Source organism: Pezoporus flaviventris, unplaced genomic scaffold, assembly GCF_033815535.1.
Source record: "Pezoporus flaviventris isolate CSIRO_AGI_PZ_B2104156 unplaced genomic scaffold, CSIRO_AGI_Pfla_v1 ptg000050l, whole genome shotgun sequence".
NCBI lineage: Eukaryota > Metazoa > Chordata > Aves > Psittaciformes > Psittacidae > Pezoporus > Pezoporus flaviventris.
The window spans coordinates 2,869,456-2,892,179 of record NW_026892598.1 but is presented as its reverse complement, the minus strand read 5'-3'; the positions used below and the strand labels follow the sequence as shown (position 1 = coordinate 2,892,179).

General features: G+C 36.5%; 1 protein-coding gene across 1 annotated transcript in view; it reads left to right on the top strand.

Moving 5' to 3' along the window:
• DMXL1 (Dmx like 1) overlaps positions 1–22,724 on the top strand; it is a 75,334-nt gene that overhangs the window by 40,003 nt on the left and 12,607 nt on the right. Inside the window, exons 22-32 of the mRNA XM_061468700.1 lie at positions 2–167; positions 961–1,210; positions 2,863–3,941; positions 4,197–4,388; positions 5,506–5,582; positions 5,772–5,899; positions 7,674–7,922; positions 17,274–17,452; positions 18,931–19,067; positions 19,396–19,481; positions 21,291–21,492. Coding sequence (XP_061324684.1) covers positions 2–167; positions 961–1,210; positions 2,863–3,941; positions 4,197–4,388; positions 5,506–5,582; positions 5,772–5,899; positions 7,674–7,922; positions 17,274–17,452; positions 18,931–19,067; positions 19,396–19,481; positions 21,291–21,492 — 2,745 coding nt within the window. The remainder of the gene's footprint in view (position 1; positions 168–960; positions 1,211–2,862; positions 3,942–4,196; positions 4,389–5,505; positions 5,583–5,771; positions 5,900–7,673; positions 7,923–17,273; positions 17,453–18,930; positions 19,068–19,395; positions 19,482–21,290; positions 21,493–22,724) is intronic.

Here is a 22,724-nt window from a genome sequence, read left to right as displayed (position 1 = left end):
GGTCCCAAAAAGACACTAAAATGACACAGTTTTTTGGAAACAACTTTACTGAGGACAGATGGCGTAAAGCAGCATTGAAGAATGCTTTTTCTTTGCTAGGCAAACAGCGTTTTGAACATTCTGCAGCATTTTTCTTATTGGCAGGACACTTAAAAGATGCAGTGGAGGTAATAAACTAATTAACATTTTAATGTTTAAGACTGTTAAATTGTCCCAAAGTTACAAATATATTGAACATGACTTTTTTTTGCTCTAGTATGACCCCTGAAGATTCTGCAGGTTTTCTGCTCTTTCCTTCCCTGCTCCTCCCTTCCCTCCCCTACACCCCCAAATTAATGACAAATAGAAATCCTCAATCTGTATGTTTTCTTTTAGCTGTCATATTGGCAATGCTAAAAAGTTCCATGCTTAATTTCTCTATAATAATAAGAGGCCTACCTGCCATTAACATGCTTTCAGTTTGTCTACCCTGCTATACATGAAGACAACACAGTTTCTGAAAATGAAGGCTTGTTGGCAGTAATGAGGGTGGGCTTCTAGAGTCCCTTCACAAACCAGAATTGTTTTCTGGGTCTGTTTGAACTGAAAAATTTGGAGGAAATTAATCCCTTTGCTAATGAAGGATTTGTTCTGTAAAACTTTGTAACAAAAGCATCCTTCTTCAAGAGGTTAGAGGTTAGCCATTAAAAAAGAGGTTAAATCACTGATGGTGATTTATTGATGCCAATTAATTTCAAAGATGTTGTTATGTCAGACTTAAACTGAAGAAATTGCAAATCAGAATTTATATATAACAGTTAGCTACAGCTATTCTGCATAGTTTCTGCTAATTTTTTACGGAATTAATAGACTGACTTATCTCGGTCTGAACAGGTTCTTGTCACTTCCTGTCTTGTGATCATTTTAGCCAGAAGAGAAATTGTAATGTTTGTTCTTGTGAATATATTTATTTTCAATTAGGTCTGCCTTGAAAAACTGAATGACATTCAGTTGGCTCTTGTAATATCAAGACTTTATGAATCAGAGTTTGAAGTATCTAGTACTTACAAATCTGTACTACAGAAGAGAATTCTGGGAAGTATGTGTCCTGGAAAAGAGAGCTTAGGAAACATGCACTGTGACCCTTTTCTGCGAAGTATGGCTTACTGGATTTTGGAAGATTATAGCAAGGCTCTTGACACTTTAATTAAACATTCTGTTGAAGATGGAGGTAAGAATATGTTAGGTTGGCTTTACCTATTTGTCCATTTAAGTAATAGTTTCGTAAAACATAGTCTGAACAAGACCAAGTACTGCAGAATTGCTTGCCGTTGCTACTAAGTAGTTTGCTACAGCAGCGTATGTGGCTTTTGTAGTAAATGTGGTGACTGTCTTGTAATCCTGTATCCCATGAATGTATACTGAATTTATCCTTTAAGGAAGTGAGCATCAGGATAATGAGAATGGCTCTGAAGTGATGCAGCTGTTTGTCCAGCAGCAACTTAAAGATGAAGAGCCGAAGTAACTTCAGTAGCTAATTTGACTCCATCATAATTTAGGAAAAAAATTCTATTTGCACAGTTACATAGCAAAGTACAGAAGAAATGGTGTTTTGTAGCTTTTAGTCATTGGAAGAAATTGTTGACCACAATCATAAACTGACATTGAAAAGATTTTTGGTATTTGCTGTCATACAAAGAGGTCCATGTGGTGCCTGAAATAGCATTTAAATCTCCTAAAGCGGTTTTTTTCCCTGCTCATTTTATAGGCCTTCTAAAAATCAGTTGTGATATTACTTAATGTTCTCAAGGAAGTTAAATGTTTCGAGTTCCTAGTAGTTAGCATGCTAGCCCTGGCTAGCTAGTTTCAGTCCTGGCTACTGAGAGAAATTTTATGGGGATAAATGAAGACCCAAATCCCCAGAGCTGTGTAATTAATTTTAAAATCCGATTTCAGTAGAAGCTGTAAGACTCGGTATAATTTTGAGTAAACAAGGGACATAATGCTCAGTTGTTTCCATCTTGGTCACATCCTCCCGAGTAAAATAGTTTTTAAATGTTACTTACTCTTCTTTAATCAGTTCAGTGGTTTATCTGTGGTGTTTTGCTTTATTTTCTTACTTTAAAGGTTCTCTTTCATATACCTTTTCCTACTATTTATAGTTACTTGTGCCATGGCTCCCAAAAGAGGAGATAGTAAGGCTATCTGTCTTGGGTAATCTCAGAGGCTTGACTTGGCTAAGACTCAGGAGGCTGTGTGAATGATCCTATGCTGATGCTTGTATATTTTTAGGGTTTTTAGTCTTGCAGTTTTGGGCATGAAAATAAACTGTTTAGGTGATGAGCCGCTGTATAATTTATTTATTTGTATGTAATACTGATAACAATGTGTATAAATGCTATGGATTGCCTTGTTTTATTATAAATTGCATTTTTGTTAAGAGGTAGGCAAAGTAAATACTAATCCTGAATTCATAAAGAAGACTTTATAAAGTAAAAGTCCTTAGTAAGATATAATATCTCATTGTCATTTAGTGATGGGGACTTGAGAAATCTAAGCTGAACAAGAGTGTGGTCTTGTTTGACTGCAATAGATCTGGCTGGTCTGACTGCAAGAAAAGTAAATGCAGCTGTTCTGATGGTCTTGTCTGCTCTCCCACTCAAGTTTCTTTTTTTAGCAGTGATTAGGTTTGACAGTGTCTTCCTTCCCAAGATACTTAAATGATAAAGGTACAAAGGAAGGTGAAAAGGGGAGTGCAATGAAGTAAACTATAGAATGAACATTAAGACCTTATAGCCTTCTGACTTCAAACTTCGCAGTTGGATTATTTCATACAGAATGGTATCTTTTCCTCATGATTCAATATCTTTTCAGGTGAAGGAGATGGCTTATCAAGTTGTAACCCTGCAGTGTTTAACTTCTATAACTACTTAAGAACACATCCTCTCTTGTTGAGACGTCATTTTGGCTCTTCTGATTCATCCTCCACACACATTTGCCTAACAGTAGAAAATGGATTAGGGGACAAAATCAATGTGGGTGAAAGACGGCTGTTTTTTACTACTGCGTATGCTCATCTAAAAGCTGGTTGTCCTATGCTGGCGTTAGAAGTGTTGTCAAAGATGCCCAAAGTTGTCATGAGGTCAAAGTCATTCTGTAGATCCCCTAGTTTAATGGATACTAGTAAAGACTTCTCACCATCTTCCCCAGTTAAAGAGTTAGAAATAAAAGAGCAGTCTTCCACTAGTGATTGGTCACAGCCAGTGCTGAATGGTCTAGGTTCCTCTTCAGACTGTTCATCAGGAAAACATTCAAGTTCAACTCTTTCCTTTGATTGGAGCCAGCCAAGTGTGGTGTTCCAAGATGAGCCCTTAAAACTACAGTCAGACAGTGATGGAAGTGAGAGTGAAGATTCTTCCCTGGTAATGAAAGAGCTAAAACCTCTGGAGAAAATTGAAAAATTATATGAAGCAAGTTCTAGCTACACAGAATCTTTCAGTGTAGTTGATGACAAAGATATTCTAAATCAATCAGAAGATATAATTTCAGCACAACTGAAGTTTAGAGCATGCCTTAAAATTCTTACTGTAGAGCTTCGTACTCTGTCCACTGGTTATGAAATAGATGGTGGGAAGTTGAGGTATCAGCTTTATCAGTGGCTTGAAAGAGAAGTGGTAGCTCTTCAAAAGACATGTGATTATAGTGTTGAAGTAGAAGATACACACTCAGAAATTAGTTTGATGCCAGAGGAAGCTACATTACATGAAAGCACTGAAGACGTAGCTGACCAGCAAAAACGTATACTACAGAAAGAAGACTTTCAGAAGAGACGGCAATGGCTCCTGAAATACCAGTCTCTCCTAAGAATGTTCCTTAGTTACTGTATACTTCATGGCTCTCATGGTGGAGGTTTGGCATCAGTCAGAATGGAATTAATTCTGCTACTGCAAGAATCTCAGCAGGTATGTGGGAGAGCTTAGTTTGTGTTTTCTCGGCTTTAAATTTTTTTTACAGATTTTTTGGAATGTGCTTAATATTATTTTGAAGTTTTCCTACAGTAGTATGTACCTGTTCTGCATAAATAACACTGCTTTTTGCATGCTACATTTTCTCTAGGTTATGGGGGTTTTGTTGTTTAGAATCCCCTTCTTTCAAATGTTCTGTTCCATTTAGGAATCTGTACTATCACTTTATATGTGTTTTTTGCTTGTTTTTAGGAGCAGTCAATACAGATACCTTCCAGCCCTCTGCCAGAGCAAAGTTCCATACCTCTCCTATTTGCTTGCACAGCGAGTGCCAAAACAGTGGTGGCTAATCCATTGTTACATCTTGGTAACTTAACTCATGATATATTGCATGCCATAGTAAACCTTGATTCACCACCTCATCCAGATACTCAGAACAACAAGGTATGTATTTCTTTTACTTTTTGGGGTTTGTTGCTGTCATCACTGTCAAATTTGCTAAAATAACAAATCTTTTCTGAAAGCATGAAAACTTTCTGGTGTGCATACCTGTGAGAAGTCATAAAACTGTCAAATATAAGTATTTTCTGTAGTAGTTACCTTGAGCTAAAATAATTTCCACTGATTTTTTGAGGTGCTGAGCATCTGCTTCAACAAGCTGAATTAAATTGTCTTCTCTTGGAACTGGATATTTGTCCAAGATGACATCTGTTATGGGAAACATGCTGTACTACTACAGTGTCACATTTGTCTTTATGACAGTATTATCATTACTTCTTTTACATTAATGGTAAACTGTGCTTCAGTCCTAAACCTAAATAAAACTAAGTTTTAAAATACAAAAACTAATTGTCATCAAAGTGCAGGAAACTCAAGACTTTTTTGTGGAACAGTATATATGTTCATACACTCAAATATAGTGTGGCTTTTTAAAGTTATATCTCTGTAAGACTTCTATATGCAGCCTTGGACTGGAAACCAAAACTTAAGGTGTTAGGTTAAATTTTTCCTGAACTTTTCTATGTGTTGGGTCCCAAATCATGTTTGCTTTTACTAGGGATTCCTTAGAGAACACTCAAGAGATTGGTCAGTTCCAAGTCAGTGCTTCTTTTCAGAGCAAACAGAAAAATAAGTATAATAAACTCATTTCTAGAAATAAGCTGTGTTGTAATTTTTGTTCTGAAGCTAAATCTTTGTATTCTGAACCAGAACATTGCTGCTGTCTTAGTGTATAGTTACTCATGACTGTTGTGTAGAGGTTTAACATGTTGCTGTTTCTTAATTCATAACGTTGCTGTTTCTTAATTTATAACATTGCTGTAAGAGCTAATCTGTCATTATGGGTTGGTGGGCTGAATGTGTGCTTCCCCATCTTTATAATTGCAAAGTGAATTAATATATCAGAAATGAATTCTGAAGAAAAGGTTCTGGAGTTTTGCCATAAATACTTACACTTTTCATATTCAGTGCTTGTTCCACTGTTACAATTCTGTATGCATGAAAGGCTGTGATTACTAATCACTGTTCGAGTATAATATGTTCTATAAAAACTTTCTTACAGATACACGTAATGCATACCTTAGCAGCATCACTCTCTGCCTGCATCTACCAATGTCTTTGTGATGGTCACAGCTACAGGTAAAGGTCTATGAAAGGTACTTTTTAGAGAATGGTCAACACATTGTGTTACTGTAGTGATGTTATAATATATAGTGCATCAGAAGGCAGTGCTCACACTTGCCTACATCTAGAAGAGAGGGCTATCACTTAAATAGTTTTAAACACCACTTTTTTTTTTTAATACTACATCCCACTTTTGTTTCACAGCTCACTTCAAGCAAATCAGTTCACTGGAACAGTGTATCAGACAGTGCTATTAACTCAGCGCCTTTCTCTAAGAACAGCAAGCTTAGAAGAGACAGTGACTCCCAATACATTACCTGCTGAGTGGCCAGGTATCAAGCATTGGTTTGTTTCTTTACCCTTAAGGAAAAATTGTCTGGATCTGCTATAAGAGCATGTAGCTGTGCTCTGGACTTTCTAGTAGTATTCAGAAAAGCTGCATGGTAAAAGTAAGTTCTTATAATAAAATTTTATATTCATTTTTCAAAAGCTTCAAGCTAGTAGTTCTGGTTATTCACAAAGTCAAAGTTACTTGGATTGCTTTCTCTTTCTAAAAAATCCTAGTGGGGCTCTCGCAAAGAGCAGGTAAACAGAAAGCAGGGTGGAGTCCTGTGCTGTACTTGCTCCCTCTGGCGGCACCAGATGAGTCTCGCTGTTATTCCAGTTCACTTGGACTTGAAAGGCTTAGTTTGTGCTCCATCTCAGAATGATTGTTGCTTATGTACAATTTTTTAACTAACTTGAAACTATTGAAATTGAGGAGTTTATAATGAGTTGTGCTCTTCTGTAGCTGTAAAAGTTCAAGTTTGCAGCTAATCATGAAGAATTACTTCGAGTAATCCTCAGTGTGTGCTGGAGTTTGTTAATGAAGCTACGCTGGTCGCATTAGAGGGAGTGTAAACTATGTAATACATGTCTATATGAGCTTCAGTTTACACGACTAACTTTAATGGAAGTGTTTCCAAGAAACATGCTTTCAAATTATGGGATTTCTTTTTTTGGTAAAAGTATTTCACGTGCAAATCTTTTAGAGAACCTTAAGCAGTCTTTGTGGTTGATGCTCCACTGTTGATTTTTTTTTTTTCTGCATAATATTCTGTCAGTGAATCTACAGATTTTAGAAAGAAATCAGATTGTCATCTGTTTTCTCCTTATTTCATTAGTCGCAGAGTTAAATTTCTAATGAGTGAGACAAAGGATTGTTAGCAATTGTGCTTACAGGTGACATCACCTTGAACTGTTTTTTTCTTTTTAAAACTTCCCACAATTTATGTGCAAATGGCAGAATATGACACAAAACATAGTTCTTTGGCCACTGCTATTTGTATTTTCACTTAGGTGCACAAAGCAGCACAGTCAGAGCCAGATCTGAAAATCTACAGCGATTGTTGGGAGCATAAAAACACTACAAGATATTTAGTACTTGGGTGAGAGGACACTTGTCAGAAAATGTATAGTTCAAGTTCATGCCCATGATTTTTGGTTGATTTTTACCACTGTAAAGGGAAAATCTTAACATTTCAACTTCTAGTGTTACACTGGAGTTGCAAACCAGACTGGTGAAGCAAGCACCACAAGAAAGTCAATGAGAAATTAGTATTTTAAATATCAGATTTGGATGCTATGTACTGAATATACTGTAAGGCAAAGTAGAGAATAGTGAAGAGCTAACTCCCTACTCAAAGAATAAAAAAGAGAGAGCTTGAGACATGGAGGGAAGAAAGATTCATCTAAGCAATGTAACCAAATGTATCGTAGAGTTTCAGGACCAGGGAGTTGAACTAAAGTTGCCAGGTTTTTATTTAAGATGTATCCCCAAATTTTAATGGTTTTGTGTGATTTCCCTCCTTCCCTTATCCTTTAAAAGGTGCTATGTATTTCCGTAACTATTAGTCCAAAACATGAAGCTGAAAAGCTATAATAAACTGTTGAAAATAAACAGCATGTCACTTTGTGGAGTTTTCAATTTCCTCTAAACAGTAGAATTTTTCTACAGTAGAAGGTACTAAATAATACAAGTTTGCCAGTCAAGATACCATGATAAACTGGAATATGTTCACACACATATATGTTGGTTTTTTTCCTCTTTTTTTTTTTTATAAACAGGAATAACAGGTCTAATACGACTCTTGAATTCTGCTGGTGAGGAAGCTCAGCCAGGTCTCACAGTTTTACTCTGTGAAATTCTAACTGCAGTATACCTGAGTCTGTTCATTCATGGCCTAGCCACACATTCTAGCAATGAATTGTATAGAATTATGGCTCATCCACTTAACAAAAAGATGTGGTCTGCTGTCTTTGGAGGAGGAGCTCATACACCCAGCAGAGGACAACTTCAATTAAAGACAAAACCTGGTTAGTTGTATTTGTTTATTTATATTTGTTTTCTGGATCTCTTAAGAAAATGATGTGACTGCTGAAAGCTTAAGAGTAATTGCTTTAAATAGTTTATGTTCAGTAAAAATTCAGTAAAAATGGCGTAGATACTGTGTAGAATAGTGTAGGAAACAGAAGTGAATCCTTTTGGAATAACATTTCCAAATAGCACAGCTGCTGTAATGTGATGAGATTGAGATTAAGTTAAAGAGAAAATTTTCAATACTGTTACAGCCTCGTTTTTAATGCTAATATTCAAGCTTTCCAATTCTCTCATAACAGGAATATATTCCCATTTTACAAATACAGTATGTTTTCTCTCTTTGGCAGGTAGGCACTTCCCACATCAGGTAGTAGTGTTCTCCATGGAATGTGTGGGGTTTTCCAAATCCCTTACCACCTTCAGTACTCATAGGCCTACCAAATTTTCAGGCAAGATACGAGATTTAGTACTAGGCCTTTACATGCAGTTTGCTATGTGTGATTTTTTTTTTTTTTTTTGCATATGTAGAAAGACAGAAGAACTTCTGTTTGCAAGCCATGACATCAAATTCAATGTGAAATTTTTTAATTAAAGCAGCAGTTGAATTTGGCCTTTTTAAAAAAAATATTCAGTGGTGGTGTACTTTTACTACGCTTAATTTGAAATCAATATTCAATGTAAAATTACTTTGACCATGGTTTGAAAGGATCGGAAGTGTTTCATATCTTTGTTGGAAAGCTGCTTGTTTTGCTTTTTCAGTATAAGCATTATTATGCACGTGGATTTCTAAGTGTTTGTTCTAGACATTACAAAGAAAAGGTGTCTTGTTGCTACTCAGTTTGGTAGTCTAAGAAGCCTTTAGGAAAGCAAACAATCCTCAAGTTTTATATTCAGATGATTGCAAATTATCCTAAGGCCCACAATTAATTCTGTAATGCTTTTCTTTTTGGCATAGATTTCTGCTTTATAGTTTAATTGGACTTCTGTAAAACCAGGAGCAATGTTCCTACAGATAGTTTTAAAGGGGAAGATTTAGTAAACATAAATTTATTTAAGCTATGGTGACTTAGTATATCACATCTGAACATATATATAAAACGTAATTTAAACTATATTTTTTATTATTATACCATTACTGTTGCTATTAGGTGTATGCTATATATAAAAATGTCTTACCTTGCTTGTAAGGCAAACTGAAACTGTAGTCTATTTAAATACAGACTTTGTCAGACATTACTCTGAAAATACTTTTCTAAGAGATCTTTAATCAAAATTGAGTTCTTATTCTAGATCTGATGAGTTTTCACTGTGGTATTGAATAAATATTTCTCATTATTACTTTAAGGTAAATATATTTGCCATATTGGAATTGTTGGAAGCTATAACTGGCTGTTGTTACTAAACCTGAGTTTCCTAGGTGCTGGTAACTGTATACTGAGTTGTATCAATGTTGCTACTCTTTTAAAGTGATAAAATAATTGTCTTTACATAGAACAGTATTTTGAAATGTGTACTGAATTCCTCTGTAATGTATATTTTTCTTGAAAATGAATGCTAGCTGTTTGATCGCTGAGTTAGTAAAATTGCTGCTGGAAGAATCAAGAGCCTGAAACTGGAAATTTGGGGGAAGAAAGGACCTTTTTGAATTCTAATTTGTAGCAATAATTAAACACTGGAAGAGGGTTTTAGAGGGATTGTGGAGTTTCCATCTTTGGGGTTATGCAAAACATGAACAAGCTAGGTCATTACCTAAATTAGCCCTGTTCTGAGGAAGGGGTTGGATCAGGCCCCTTCCAACTTACGTAATCTTTCTTTTAGACAAAAACTGAATAACAGGAATATAAAAGTCTTGGAAAATCCTGACCTTTGTTAGGAATTATTCTGAGTAAAAAAAACCATTGGTTTATTGCCTTTTTCACAGTAAATCTCAAATAAAGCACAGCACTTTGAATGCTTTTTAGAGCTGCCTAACATGTTATACTTTCCAGCTGTGTTTCTTAGTTTTGTGGATGCGTTTTGACAAACTGAATTAACATTTGAAATTTACATTATTTCTTAATACTACAGATATGTTTTGCTTATAAAGAGGCAATTAGCACCTGAAAAATAACCCTATTGGTGATCATAGTAGTTCTTTTCAGAATCGTATTTACCACATAGTTTCTCTTCAGAACTGCCTCAGAAAAGTTTTTCATAACTGAACTCTATATAGAGATGGTAAGTTTTCTATAATCCAGAGGTTTTTTAAGGAAAAGTTTAGTTTAGCTTTACCAGTTAGAAATCCATAATCCCATTTCATACATTCAATTATTCCATGCCACAAGAGTAAATTAAATGCAGAACTACTTCCTAAACTTGAGTATTTTACAAGAACACTTTATAGACTAAAAGTTGTTACTTTGGGTTTCAGATGTAGAAAATGAGAAATCTACTAATACTTGACTATTACAAGTTATTTTTTGCCACTGATTGTCCTAACTTCCCAAGCAATTAAAAAGAAGTTTTAACAGAGGTTATTATTTCTGAGTACTTTGGTAGAGAGAAATAAAAACATTCTCAGCTGTTCCTTTAACTAGTTTTGCCTAACATGCCACAGGTTTTGAGAAATAGATGCCTTGATAATGAGGACATGCATGCAAAATTTATCCATATGTGGATAAATTTTAGCAGGCTGTGCAGTTCTGCTGTCATCTTATGTATGTATTTCTCGCTAGATCCTCTGAAATAATTTATAGCTTTTGCTTGCTGATGAGCACCTAGAAAACATACTTTCTTTACAGATTTTGATTAATCTTAATGTTGTTTAAAGTAACAGCGCATCTAAGTGGAACGTGAATTTAGCATTTGGCCAAGTTTGCTTAGGCAATTGTAAAGAAAATCCAAACCCTTGGCCCTCTTGCATTTATCTGCTTGCTGTACCTACTATCGGGTAGGTTTGATCCAGAATCTAAAACAAAATAACAAAATCTGAACTTGCATTAGTACTGCCTTGGACTAGAAGCTTTCTGCTTTGAGCTTCCAGCATACTATGTATCTGCTACTCAGGTTCACCATCAAATCAGAAACAACAGTAAAAATCTTCATATTTAGGTTTGTCTCCAGCAATAGCTTAATCTCAGAAGATAGATTTTTAAAAAAATAACTTTTCTATTAAATTTTTAAATATTTTTTTATATTTTTTAATTTTTTAAAACCTTCCAGCTTATGCAAGACCTACAACAGCCATGGCGAACTGCTCCTTTTTAATGCAGAATTCCCTATGATACTGTTAGTAATGGAAACTTTGACATCAGTGTGAGAATAATTGCCTTAAATTCTAACTCAGAGACTGCAACGGTGGGCTCATTTTCTAATGGTACTTTGGAGTACTGCATACTTCATTAACTTGTGTGGCCACATTGGAGTCTTCTCACCATTAGTGTCATCTTCTGTTTTAATGGCTTAAACTAAGAAGTTTGACTTGAAGTGTTTACATTGTGAAAGGTAGAGGGTTTTGTTTTGGCTCAATAGAAGAAACCTTAGATGATCAGAGCAGGAAATATCAATAAGGCTTGTGTATGCCACCAAGTGTTTTCATTATGCTTAATCTAGTTTTAAAGAAGTGTCTGTCCACAACTTATGAAATGCCTCAAATCAGAGTCATAAAATGGTTTGGGTTGGAATGGACCTTAAAGATTCCAAGTTCCAAGCCCTCTGCCATGGTCAGGGACACCTGATATATAATGTCTTCAGAAACATCTGAAATCTTAGTATATACTCTCTGAGCTTTTCAGTGAATTGCACTAGTCATTAGTAGAACATAAGTAGAACAAAGATTTTACAGTCTTGTGCACATACAGTAATCAAACTCCAGCTTAATTGCAGTTGCTGATGTTGAGTCCTAATTCATTAAATTCGTCACCTTGGCCACACAAGCTATTGCCCGTGAGTAAGCAGAACATCATGTTGAAAATTTCAGGGTTAGTAACTTTGCAAAATGCAAATTCTTTTTAGATTTGAAGTCAAGATGTCCAGTAGTGTAGATTTTCACCACACTGTTTTTTCCGTTGGCTTTCATAGCTTCCCGAAGAATTAGATATCTTTTCAGGGCTTTACATTTGCCAAAATGATTTGAGATGTGATAAAAATCAGTATTTCTGATAAATATCACATTTATCATGTTTGAGATGTGATAAAAATCAGTATTTCTTTGTCATGTCTCTATCATTCCACTTTGTTCTGGGCTTCAGCAGTGCTGATCCTTGTTGATGCCTGCAGTCAGGGGTGATGCTTTCTGTAACTTTACATCTCTTAATGAAGAATTGCATTTTTCATTGGGTGTTGGGGTGTTGAAGCTTCGTGCCTGTATAGAGCCTTCAGTAAAACCGAGTAACAGACTTGATTTTTAAGTTATGGGGAAATTGTAAAAGATCTGCCTTTTAGGTCTTCTTGGGAAGGTGGAAGGGAGGTGACGTGGGCAACAGACTTTTGAATATCACTGCATGTGTTAGATCTTGGCAGAAATAGAAGCATTTTCCATGTCTGAAAAATTCCAATATTCACAGAAAAGAAGATAAATTTTCCATTTGTACCAACGATAAATGTATTGAATGTGAAAGCATGTAAAAGTTTTAACTGGAAATATGAGAAATTTGAAAGTGAATATAATTGGTAATCTGAAATCCCAAATGACAAAGTCAGATTTAATGATTCTTTTAATTTATTCAAAGATTTTTAGAATGAAAAAAAAATAGCATTAGTAGTACTGAATTTCAAACCATTTAGAAGGTTATACTTTCATTTGCCCTAAATATTGAATTTTTTTTTTTTCCAATGACTAGCCTGCAGTATTCTTAAAAATGCCAAGAATAATCCAACAGAATGAAAAAAAGTACTGTTTTAAAATAATTTGCTTTTTCAATTTTTTTTAGAAAAACAACCTGCAAGCATATACTGGCTTATTTCTCTGTCATGCAACACTTGCTCCTTCTTTCATGCTCAGTGAATTTCTCCTTTTTTTTCTTTCTTTCTTTTTTTTTTAAGCAATTACTAAAATTTCATAGTGATGCATGTGCATGCTCTTTCTTAGCTGATGAGCTTTAGATAAAGAAATGAAAATGCATTTTACTGCAGCTATTATATTTGCAACTTTTAGTACAGGTAAGTGGATTTCAGTAATCTCCTTAACAGTCTGTGGAAAAATCAGAATAGTAGCGCAAAAAAGACTTAAAATACCCAAATTTCAAGATAAAAAATATAATGTCTTCCGGTTTTATTAGCTTCTGTATATAAATGATTTTATAGCTCACCTTTCCTATGAAGGAAGGCTGAGAGAGTTGCTTAGCTTGCAGAAGAAAAGGCTCAGGGGAGACCTTCGTGCAGCCTTACAGTGCCTAAAGGGGCCTGCCTACAAGAAATCTGGAGAGGGATTTTTTACAAGGGCAGGTAGTGACAGGACAAGGGGGAATGGCTTTAAACTGAAATACGCAAGGTTTAGATTAGACATTGGGAAGAAATTCTTTACTGTAAGGGTGGTGAGGCACTGGAACAGGTTGCCCAGAGAAGCTGTGGCTGCCCCATCCCCGTCATGTTCAAGGCCAGGTTGGACAGGGCTTTGAGCAATCTGGTCTAGGGGAACATGTTCTTGCCTGTGGCACTGGGGGTAGAAAATCACTGGAAAAACATTTTTTTCTGGTCTAAAAATAACCAGAAATTATGAAAAATTCCATCAGCCACTGTGAATAAAGAGAGTTTTCCCATTTTAAAAAAAGATCATAGTTGTGAGGTAAAAAAAGCCAACTCAAACCAACAAAGTTTTTAAAAAATCAACTTAAAATTTATCTCCCTCAGGGTTCAGAGTTGGCTCAGTTAGTGTTACGAGCATGTAAGTCTTATGTGTGGAATATAACTATTCCAAATGAGCAGTTTTTCTCTTGTCCAGAGTGTTAGACCTTCTGTTTTCAAGTGATTGAAGTACCCAAAAGAGTTTTGAAGGGAATAGTCTTTCAAACATCTATCAAGAGTCAAAAGACTCCTGTAGATAAGACACATAAACCAACAGAAAAAAAGGGTATAGGAAATATTTCTTTGTTGGTAGTTCACTTGTGGCACATAGGCCCAACATAGATGTTTACTCTTTGTGCCATCCCCAGCAGTGTTAACTGAACAAAGTAATTTCACAAGTTTCAGTGGAAGTTGTTTCTGTGGGTCCTTAGAAGTAGAAGGGAATAAGGAAAGCTAAAATAATAAAGCATCAATTTGTGTTTGTGATGTTCCTATTAGCTCATCCTTGCAACCAGTCTGGCCCAACATGTTGATGTTCAGTGATAGTCAGGTCTTCTAGCCTGCACATTTGCTTTCTTGAAGCCTGTCTATTACTGCTGTTACATCAGCCAAAGACTCAAATCATAATGCAACCCATATTCCGCTTACTTAAGAGCTGTTTAGATGAGGTCTTTTCTGGCTAGTTTCCTGGTCTCATTATTGCTCTATACAAAACAAAAGCCTGTTTAATTAAACAAGAAACAGCCAATTTTTTTTTTTCCTATACTCTTCTTCCCCACACCTAATTTAAAAAAAAATAAAATTTGCCACACCTAATTAAAAAAAAAAAGTGGGGTGGAATTTACATGTGCTCAGTGATTCCTTTGGGTGATGTAATTGGTTTTCAAACCTTATGTGGAAAAGGGAGAATTTGAGATGCTTAAGAAAAAAATAAATGTTCAGTAGTTGGTTACACAATTGTGGAAAGTTTTGAGAACTTCAAAAGGCAGTTCAAAAAATTGACTCCCTTTTTATCTTAATGTTTTCGCTTTCTTTGTTTTACCTACATCTTGGACCCATTCAGTTGTTTCACAATAGCAACTCATCTCTATGCATTGCATGTACATACTTGAAAATAAAAAACAGATTTCACAAGTAGGAAGTGGATTCAAGTCCATTTTGTCTGTGATGGAAGATGAATGAAGACCACCATATTGTATCAAATCTCCCAAGTATTATTCCCTTTCTCCTTCATCACTTTAGAAGTGTTCTGGAGAGCCAGAACTGCTCAGGGACAGTGACTATCAATATCATTCCTCCTCTACCTAACAGAAAGGCTGTACTGGAATACAATTCCCCTACCAAGAGCCAGAATAATTTCAGATTGTCAGATAATTATGTGAGCCTCTTTTTAAGTAGGCCATTACTTTTCCTTATTTGTGAAATTGATATTTCTCAACAAGAAAATAAGGGATCTGAAATGCGGCTCACTTGTTCATTCATGTGTGGAATAACTGCATTACGATACTTCTGATAGATTGGATAAGCTGTTTCCTTGAGTACTGTAATCATCAAGAATGTAATTCAACTAAATCTCTTAGACATTTCTGACAAAAGTCAGTGTTGGAGGAATTGAGGGGACCTCTCCTAGGAGGGGAACTCTTGGACTTCTAGGAGCTAGAGTATCATTAGAAATTATCAGTCCTTCCCTGTTAAGGTGTCCACTGGATTTTATTAGTTAAAATAGAATCATACAAGGCCAGGTTGTAAAAGACTTCACGGATCATCTGGTCCAACCTTTCTAGGCAAAGCATGACCTAGGCTATGTGGCCTATCCCCCTGCCTAGCTGAATCTTAAAAGTGTCCAATGTTGGTAAATCCACCACCTCCAAAAGGAGATTATTACAGTGGCTGATTGTTCTCAGTGTGAAAAAATTTCCTCTTGTGTCCACTTGGAATCTCTCTAAAATTACTTGTACGCATTGCCCCATATCTTTTTCATGTGACTCCTTTTAAAAAGGCAGTCTCCATCTTCTCTGTAGCTATCCTTTAAATAATGAAACACAGTGATAAGGTGTCTCCTGAGCTGCCTTTTCTCCAGGCTGAACAAACCCAGGTCTCTCAGGCTTTTGTTGTGCAGCTTCCCAGCCCTTGGGTCATCTTCCTAGTCCTTCCCTAGACACATCTTTTGTATAGCAGGGACCAAAACTGGACACAGTATTTCAGATGTGGCCTGACAAGTGCTGAGTAGAGTGGGACAGTTACATCTTTATCTCTGCTGGTGATGCCCTTGTGGATGTAACCCAGCATCCTTTTGGCCTTCATTGTTGATGTTGATGTAACCCAGCATCCTGTTGGCTTCTTTGCTGCACACTGTTCACCCATAATGAGCTGATTGTCCACTAGGACCCCCAGGTCCCTTTCCACAGAGCTGCTCCATAGCCAGGCAGATCCCAGTCTGGTGCAATCCTGGATTGTGTTTTCCCAGGACTTAAAACTTACACTTGTCCTTGCTGAACTTCCTAAGGTGCCTGTTAGCCCACTCTTTCAGCCTATCCAGGTCATCCTTCAGGGTGGCTCTCCTCTCTGAAGTGTCCAGTTCCCCATGCAGTTTGGTATCATCGGCGAACTTCATCAGGGTACATTCAGTCCCATCTTCCAGATCATTTATGAAGACACTGAACAACATTGGGCCCAATATTGATCCCTGGGGGATCCCATTAGTGACAGGTCACCAGCTGGAAAGTAAGCTGTTCACCACTGGGTGCAGCCAGTCAGCCACTTCACCCCCCACTGCCCAGTCCATTCATTGAGACCATAACGCATGAGCTTCTGTAGGAGGAGGGTGTGGGAAACTTGTGCTTTTAAGACTTGGAGAAATCCAGGTAGACATTTCCACTGCCCAGCCAGCACCAGCTGAGCAAATTACCTTGTTGTAGAAGGTGATCAGGTTTATCAAGCACAGTTTGCCCCTAGTGAATTGATGCTGGCTTTTCCCCATCACGTGCTTGATTTGACTTGTGATAGCCCCCTATGGAGGGTTTATGAAGGATTCACTCCATAATCTTCCTAGGAATCTTCTGTATTTGCTGGAGAAATATATTCTCAGGACATACAGATTTATCAAAATTGTACAATTTAGAAAAAAGTACACACTTCTGTGGAAGGAGACGTGGAGTTAAAACTTGGATTAGGAGTGACAGTCTTGGATATTTGCAGTATAAATTATGAAAGACAAAATTCATACCTGGTCTTAAAAATCAAGCAAAATCAGTATTGAGTAGTGCTTATTAAAGTAATTTAGTTTTGCAGTATTGTTGCTCAAGCAACAATATTTGTCATCTTTGTTAGGAAGAATGCTTCTCCCACAGTTATGGGTGTATTCTACTGTACTATTTGTCGTGGCGATTTTCCCCTTCTAGAGTTCTAGTTACATATTAGTTTTGCAAATTTGGGAATTAACATTGTCTATGCTTATTTGCTACACAAATGTTAAGATAAAATTCTGAAAAATGTAACAAGGAATATTTTTGTTTTCCATTATAAACCCCTTTATTAAAATCAGTAGGGAGGAAGAGCAGACAATTTAAAGCAACATACTGTATTTTCTTCCTCTGTAGATGATGGAGAGAAACAGCAAAAACATTACAGACTGTCATCAAAAACAGCTCCAAAAGAGAGTTCTCAGTTGCCTGCATTGCCATTGGTAGACCAAGAGTCTTCATCTTACAAAGAAAGATTTATTCCTCCTGAGCTTAGCATCTGGGATTATTTCATTGCAAAGGTAATTTTTTGCTCTTATGACAATTAATTTTCTTCTGTCACTCATGGAATGATGATTTTTTTTTTAATTAGTCTTTATTCTAGGTATCAGTTTACATGTGTGATAAGCTGCCTGTTTTTATTACTCATCTTTACCTTTTTCTAACACACTATACGTATTTTTGAAACAGCTGTTTTAAAAACTGTTGTTACAAAGTAAATTTGTTTTCAGATAATTGTCTGAACAAAACATTGCTTTTTACAGTTGCAGAATATAAATGTATAGTTAATGATGGATCAGATATTTAGATAAATGGGAAAATGTGAGTAGCTTTTTATAGTCTATTTCAAATAGGTGAAATGAATATGTGTACTTACTAGAAATCAAATTATGCTGCCATTTGTCAAGTCTGCTGTGGCAGATTTTCCTTTGTAGAAAGCTACATAATTGCATGGAGTTGTATGGTACATTTCTGTATTAAATATTAGCCATATGGAGCTGTTGGAGCAAGTCCAGAGGAGGGCCACAAGGATGATCAGGGGGCTGGAGCACCTCCTGTATGAAGATAGGCTGAGAAAGTTGGGGCTGTTTGGCCTGGAGAAGAGAAGGCTGCATGGAGACCTCATAGCAGCCTTCCAGTATCTGAAGGGGGGACCTACAAGGATGCTGGGGAGGGACTGTTCATTAGGGACTGTAGTGGGTAGGACAAGAGGTAATGGGTTCAAACTTAAACAGAGGAAATTCAGGTTAGGCCTAAGGAAGAAGTTCTTTACTGTGAGGGTGGTGAGGCCCTGGAACAGCTTGCCCAAAGAAGTGGTAAATGCTCCATTGCTGGCGGTGTCCAAGGCCAGGTTGGACAGAGCCTTGGGTTACATGGTCTGGTGTGAGGCGTCCCTGCCCATGGCAGGGGGATTGGAACTAGATGATCTTAAGGTCCTTTCCAACCCTAGCTGTTATGTGATTCTGTATCTGCAAAAAAAATACATAAGCAGTAATTTAGGAGCAAGGAAATGCAAATACTTAACTCAGTGAGGCCCTGATAGTGGGCTTGTAATCGTTGAACACTATAGGCAGGGGATAGGATTTTCTTGTTGTTTAGTCATTGAGCCATTAGAAAAGCTACAGAATATACACTGGGGGTTTTGGCTTCTCTGGCAAATAACAAGCTCTATTTGTTATTTGATATATCTGATGTGAATCTAAAGCAAAATATAAATTGGAAAACTGCTAGTAATTTCATTGTCAGCATTCAAGTTTTAAGTCATGTAAAAGAGCTGTTAAAGTAGGCAGTGCTCATGGACAGTTACCCTCTCATGAGGTACAAACTCCAAATGTTACTAACTGTAAGATATTGTCTGCTTTTTTTGTAAAAGGAATTAGATATTATAATGGTGTATTTTGTAAAAGGCATTAGATACTATAATGGTGCATTTTTTAAAAGATAATTTAAAACTAAATATTGGTAAAAGATACTCAAGGAATATTGTTTAAATTGTTAGCCTTTTCTTCCATCACAAAGTAGAGTGGAATATGATTCAGAAGAAAGTCAGGAAAGTGGTGATGATGAAGATATTGATGGAGATGTGTTTGCATCAAATTCACATAATCAAGAACATTCTAATTCAAATTCATACAGGTAAGTAACTCTTTAGAATGCAAGATATTCTGTAATGGCTAGACTTGCATTTCTGGTCTTTTACTTTTGAGATAATAAACTAGTTACTTCATTTTTCATGACAGTGCATTATCCAGACAGTAGTTAATATTTCACAATAATAATAATTTTATTAATACTTGGTATAGTGACTTCTGAATTCAGAGAAATTATAATATCCTGAAACATGGTTTGTAGTTTTCAGCAGTTTATAATGAGGATTTAAAGCTCTAAATTTAAATCCTAACCATGAATAAATGAAAAATTTCTTTTCCTATTAGTAAATGACTTACTAGTGCTTTCTTGTTAGTTGGTCACTGATGAGATTGGCAATGGTTCAGCTGGTACTTCACAATTTGAAGACTTTCTACCCTTTGGTTGGACATGACCTTTCAGGTAATAAGCAGCAGAGTTGTCTTTTTATACTTAGCCACACTTAAAATCAGTAATGTGTTGAATAATATGTATGTCATAGCTTTATTTATAGCTCAAAAGTTCTTTCTTTTTATGATCTTGTAATAATATATATCACATAAGTATGTCTGTGAAATGAAATGATGGGTGGACAAGATGTCTGTGTGAGAAGAAATACTAGTTAGCAGAAGTCTGCATATGTAGGGGTTTTTTTTGCATGTTAGTTGTACAAGAATGTTTGCAGTATTTATTTCTTGGTGGAAACCTTACATTTTTTTGTAGTTCAAGTTACGTTATTTGCTTTTTCATAGAATTGTGGAATAGTTTGTGTTGAAAGAGACCTTTAAAGAGAGGTCCAACCCATCTCTCATGGACAGGGGACATCTTTCATAAATCATGTTGTTCAAAACCCCACCTAACCTGGCCTTAAACACTTTCAGGGATGGGGAATTTGCAAATTCTCTGGCAACTTGCTCCGGTTTCTCACCATCCTCATTGCAAAAAAACCTCTTCCTTCTGTCTAATCTAAACATACTCTCTTCTAGTTTGAAACCATTATTCCTTCTGCTATCAGTACAGGCCTTGGTAAAGTCTTTCTCCATTGTTCTTGTTAAGTCCCCTTTAAGTATTGAAATAAGGTCTCCCTGGAGACCTTCTCAAAGCTGAACAACTCTGTGTCAGCCTTTCTTCATAGAATGGGTGTTCCAACCTTCTGACCTGCTCTAGTAGGTCCACGACTATCTTGTACTGGGAATCCCAGAGCTAGATGCAATACTTCAGGAGAGGTCTCGTGAGAATGAGTAAGAGGGCGTGAATCACCTCTCTCACCCTACTGGGTGCCCATCTTTTTATGCAGCCCAGGATGCGATTCGCTTTCTGGTCTGCAAATACAAATTTGTTTCCTCAGGTACAATTTTTCATCACTGGTATCCCTAAGTCTTTCTCGACAGGGCTGCTCTCAATACCTTCACCCCCACCCGCAGCCTGTATTGCTGGGGATTGCCCTGATCCAGGTGCACTTGTTCTTGTGAATGAGCTTCAGGAGGTTCCCAAGGGTCCCACTCCTCAAACCTGTCAAGGTCCCTCTGAGTGGCATCCCTTCACTCTAGTAAGTCAACTGCATCACTCATCCTGGTGTTATCTACAAACTTGAGGCACTCCCTACCATTGCCTATATCATTACCAAATACGTTGAAGAGTACAGATCCCAATATGCACCCATGAGGGACGCCACTTCTTGCTGATTTAAATTTGACATAGAACCATTAATTCAAACTCTTTGATGCAGTGATTCAGCCAGTTCCCTTATCCATCAAATAGTCCACCCGTCAAATCCATATTGCTCCAATTTAGAGGTAAGGATGTTGTGTGGGACCGTGTCAAAGGCTGTACAGAAGTCAAAAGTGAAGGACATCAGTTGCTCTTCCCTTTCCCACCACTGCAGGCAGTCCATCATAGAATGCTACTCGGTTAGTCAGGCACAATTAGCCCTTTGTGAAGCCTTACTGGTTTTCTCAGGTCAGCTGCCTGTCATCCACGTGCATTGACATAGCTTCCAGGAGGATCTGTTCCATGGTATTTAATACGTCAGCACTGGAGAAGTCTGTTCCCCTCTTTAGCACAGAGCAGTTCATTATTATTTTTTTTTTAACTTGCAAATACCAAGTTGAGGTTTGAATAAAGCTTATTTTTGGAGATATGTGAAGTACACTTCAGCCTTCATCTCTGGAATTATCTTTGTCAAGGTTATAATGAAGAAGGAAGGGTTTTTTATTATTCTTGTTTTTCTAGAGCTTCCAGTTAGCTCCCCAATATGCCATGCAGTGTTGAAAATGCTACAGCGCTGGGAACAGGTTCTTCTCCGACATCTTGAGCTATATGGGGGTCCACCTCAACATTATATTTCAGTTCATGCTTCTGAAGATATCCTAGCTGCTGGTCCTGCATTGCTTCGCCACAAAACTTTACTTGAGCCTACAAACACTCCATTCAGGTGTGCCTAATTTCTATAAACAGTGACTATAGTATCTTTAGTATACTGTTAATGCATGTGATAAACCATAACTGTGATAACAATATAATTCCAATTTCTGGAGTTGTGGGTACACGTCAGAACTCATATATCACTGGTCCTAAGTAAGATCAGGAAAAGAAAATCACAGGTTACAATTTTTTTAAAAGTTTTTTTATTGAAGCAGAATGTACTGGATTTGATAACTCTGTGGAAGAACTATGGTTCACAGTAAAATAATAGCAGATTTGCAAATTTGCTCTGAGAGATAATTAAGGATGAGTGAAAATGAATTAAATAATTTCCCTGTCTCTGGAAGGAATAGAAGTATGTACTTACCAACATCTTGTCATAAAATCAGAGAAGAGATATTTATATAATATTTGCATAGCTGTGACTTCACCTAGTTGCATGTTCAGCCAGAAAAGTGTGCTCAGTTTCTTAAATTATCAATTTCAAGTAGATTCTTTTTTTTTTTAATTTTTTTTTCTAATAATGCTGTCACCTGTGGTTGCAGAATCAACAGAAAGTTTGTCTTTCTGTTGTAAAATACCACCCAGTTGTCACGATTTTAGTAGCTTGAGTTGATTAAAAAGGAGCAGTTTAACATGTATCTGCTGGCTGGCATTGTTTTTAAATTGTGATTTAAAGTGGTTCAGGGTTTGATATTTTTTGGCCTACCATAAGCAGTTATATTTGTATTTACAATTATGCTTGAATATACAGTTTCTATGGATAAGCATAAATATTTGAAGTCTGATCTGATTCTACAGTCCTTCCAATTTTGTTACTGAAAAGTCATGATTGTTTCAGAGATGCTATGTAATTGATGTGTTCCTAGCCGGAAGTGTTAGTCATTCATTTTCCATGTGAATGAAGTACTCATTAGCAATAAACAAAAATGATCCACATTGTAAAGAATGAGGTGGGCTAACAAATTATGCTGACCTTATTGTTCTGTAATCTCTTGAAGAGTTTTTTCTCACTTGTCTCAAGATAGGAGGTATAAATGCTACATGTTCTTTTCTATCTTTCTTTTGCATTTCATCTCATACATAGGTTTGCCAGGAAGATGGTACCAGAATGCTTCTGAATAGGTCCTGTTCAGAGTTTAGAGACCTGTAGTTTTGCTTGAGCATGTCTTCTGACTATAGCTTGATTAGACTAGAAGATATTGCAGTCTTATGATTGTGATGTAAATATTTATTTTAACT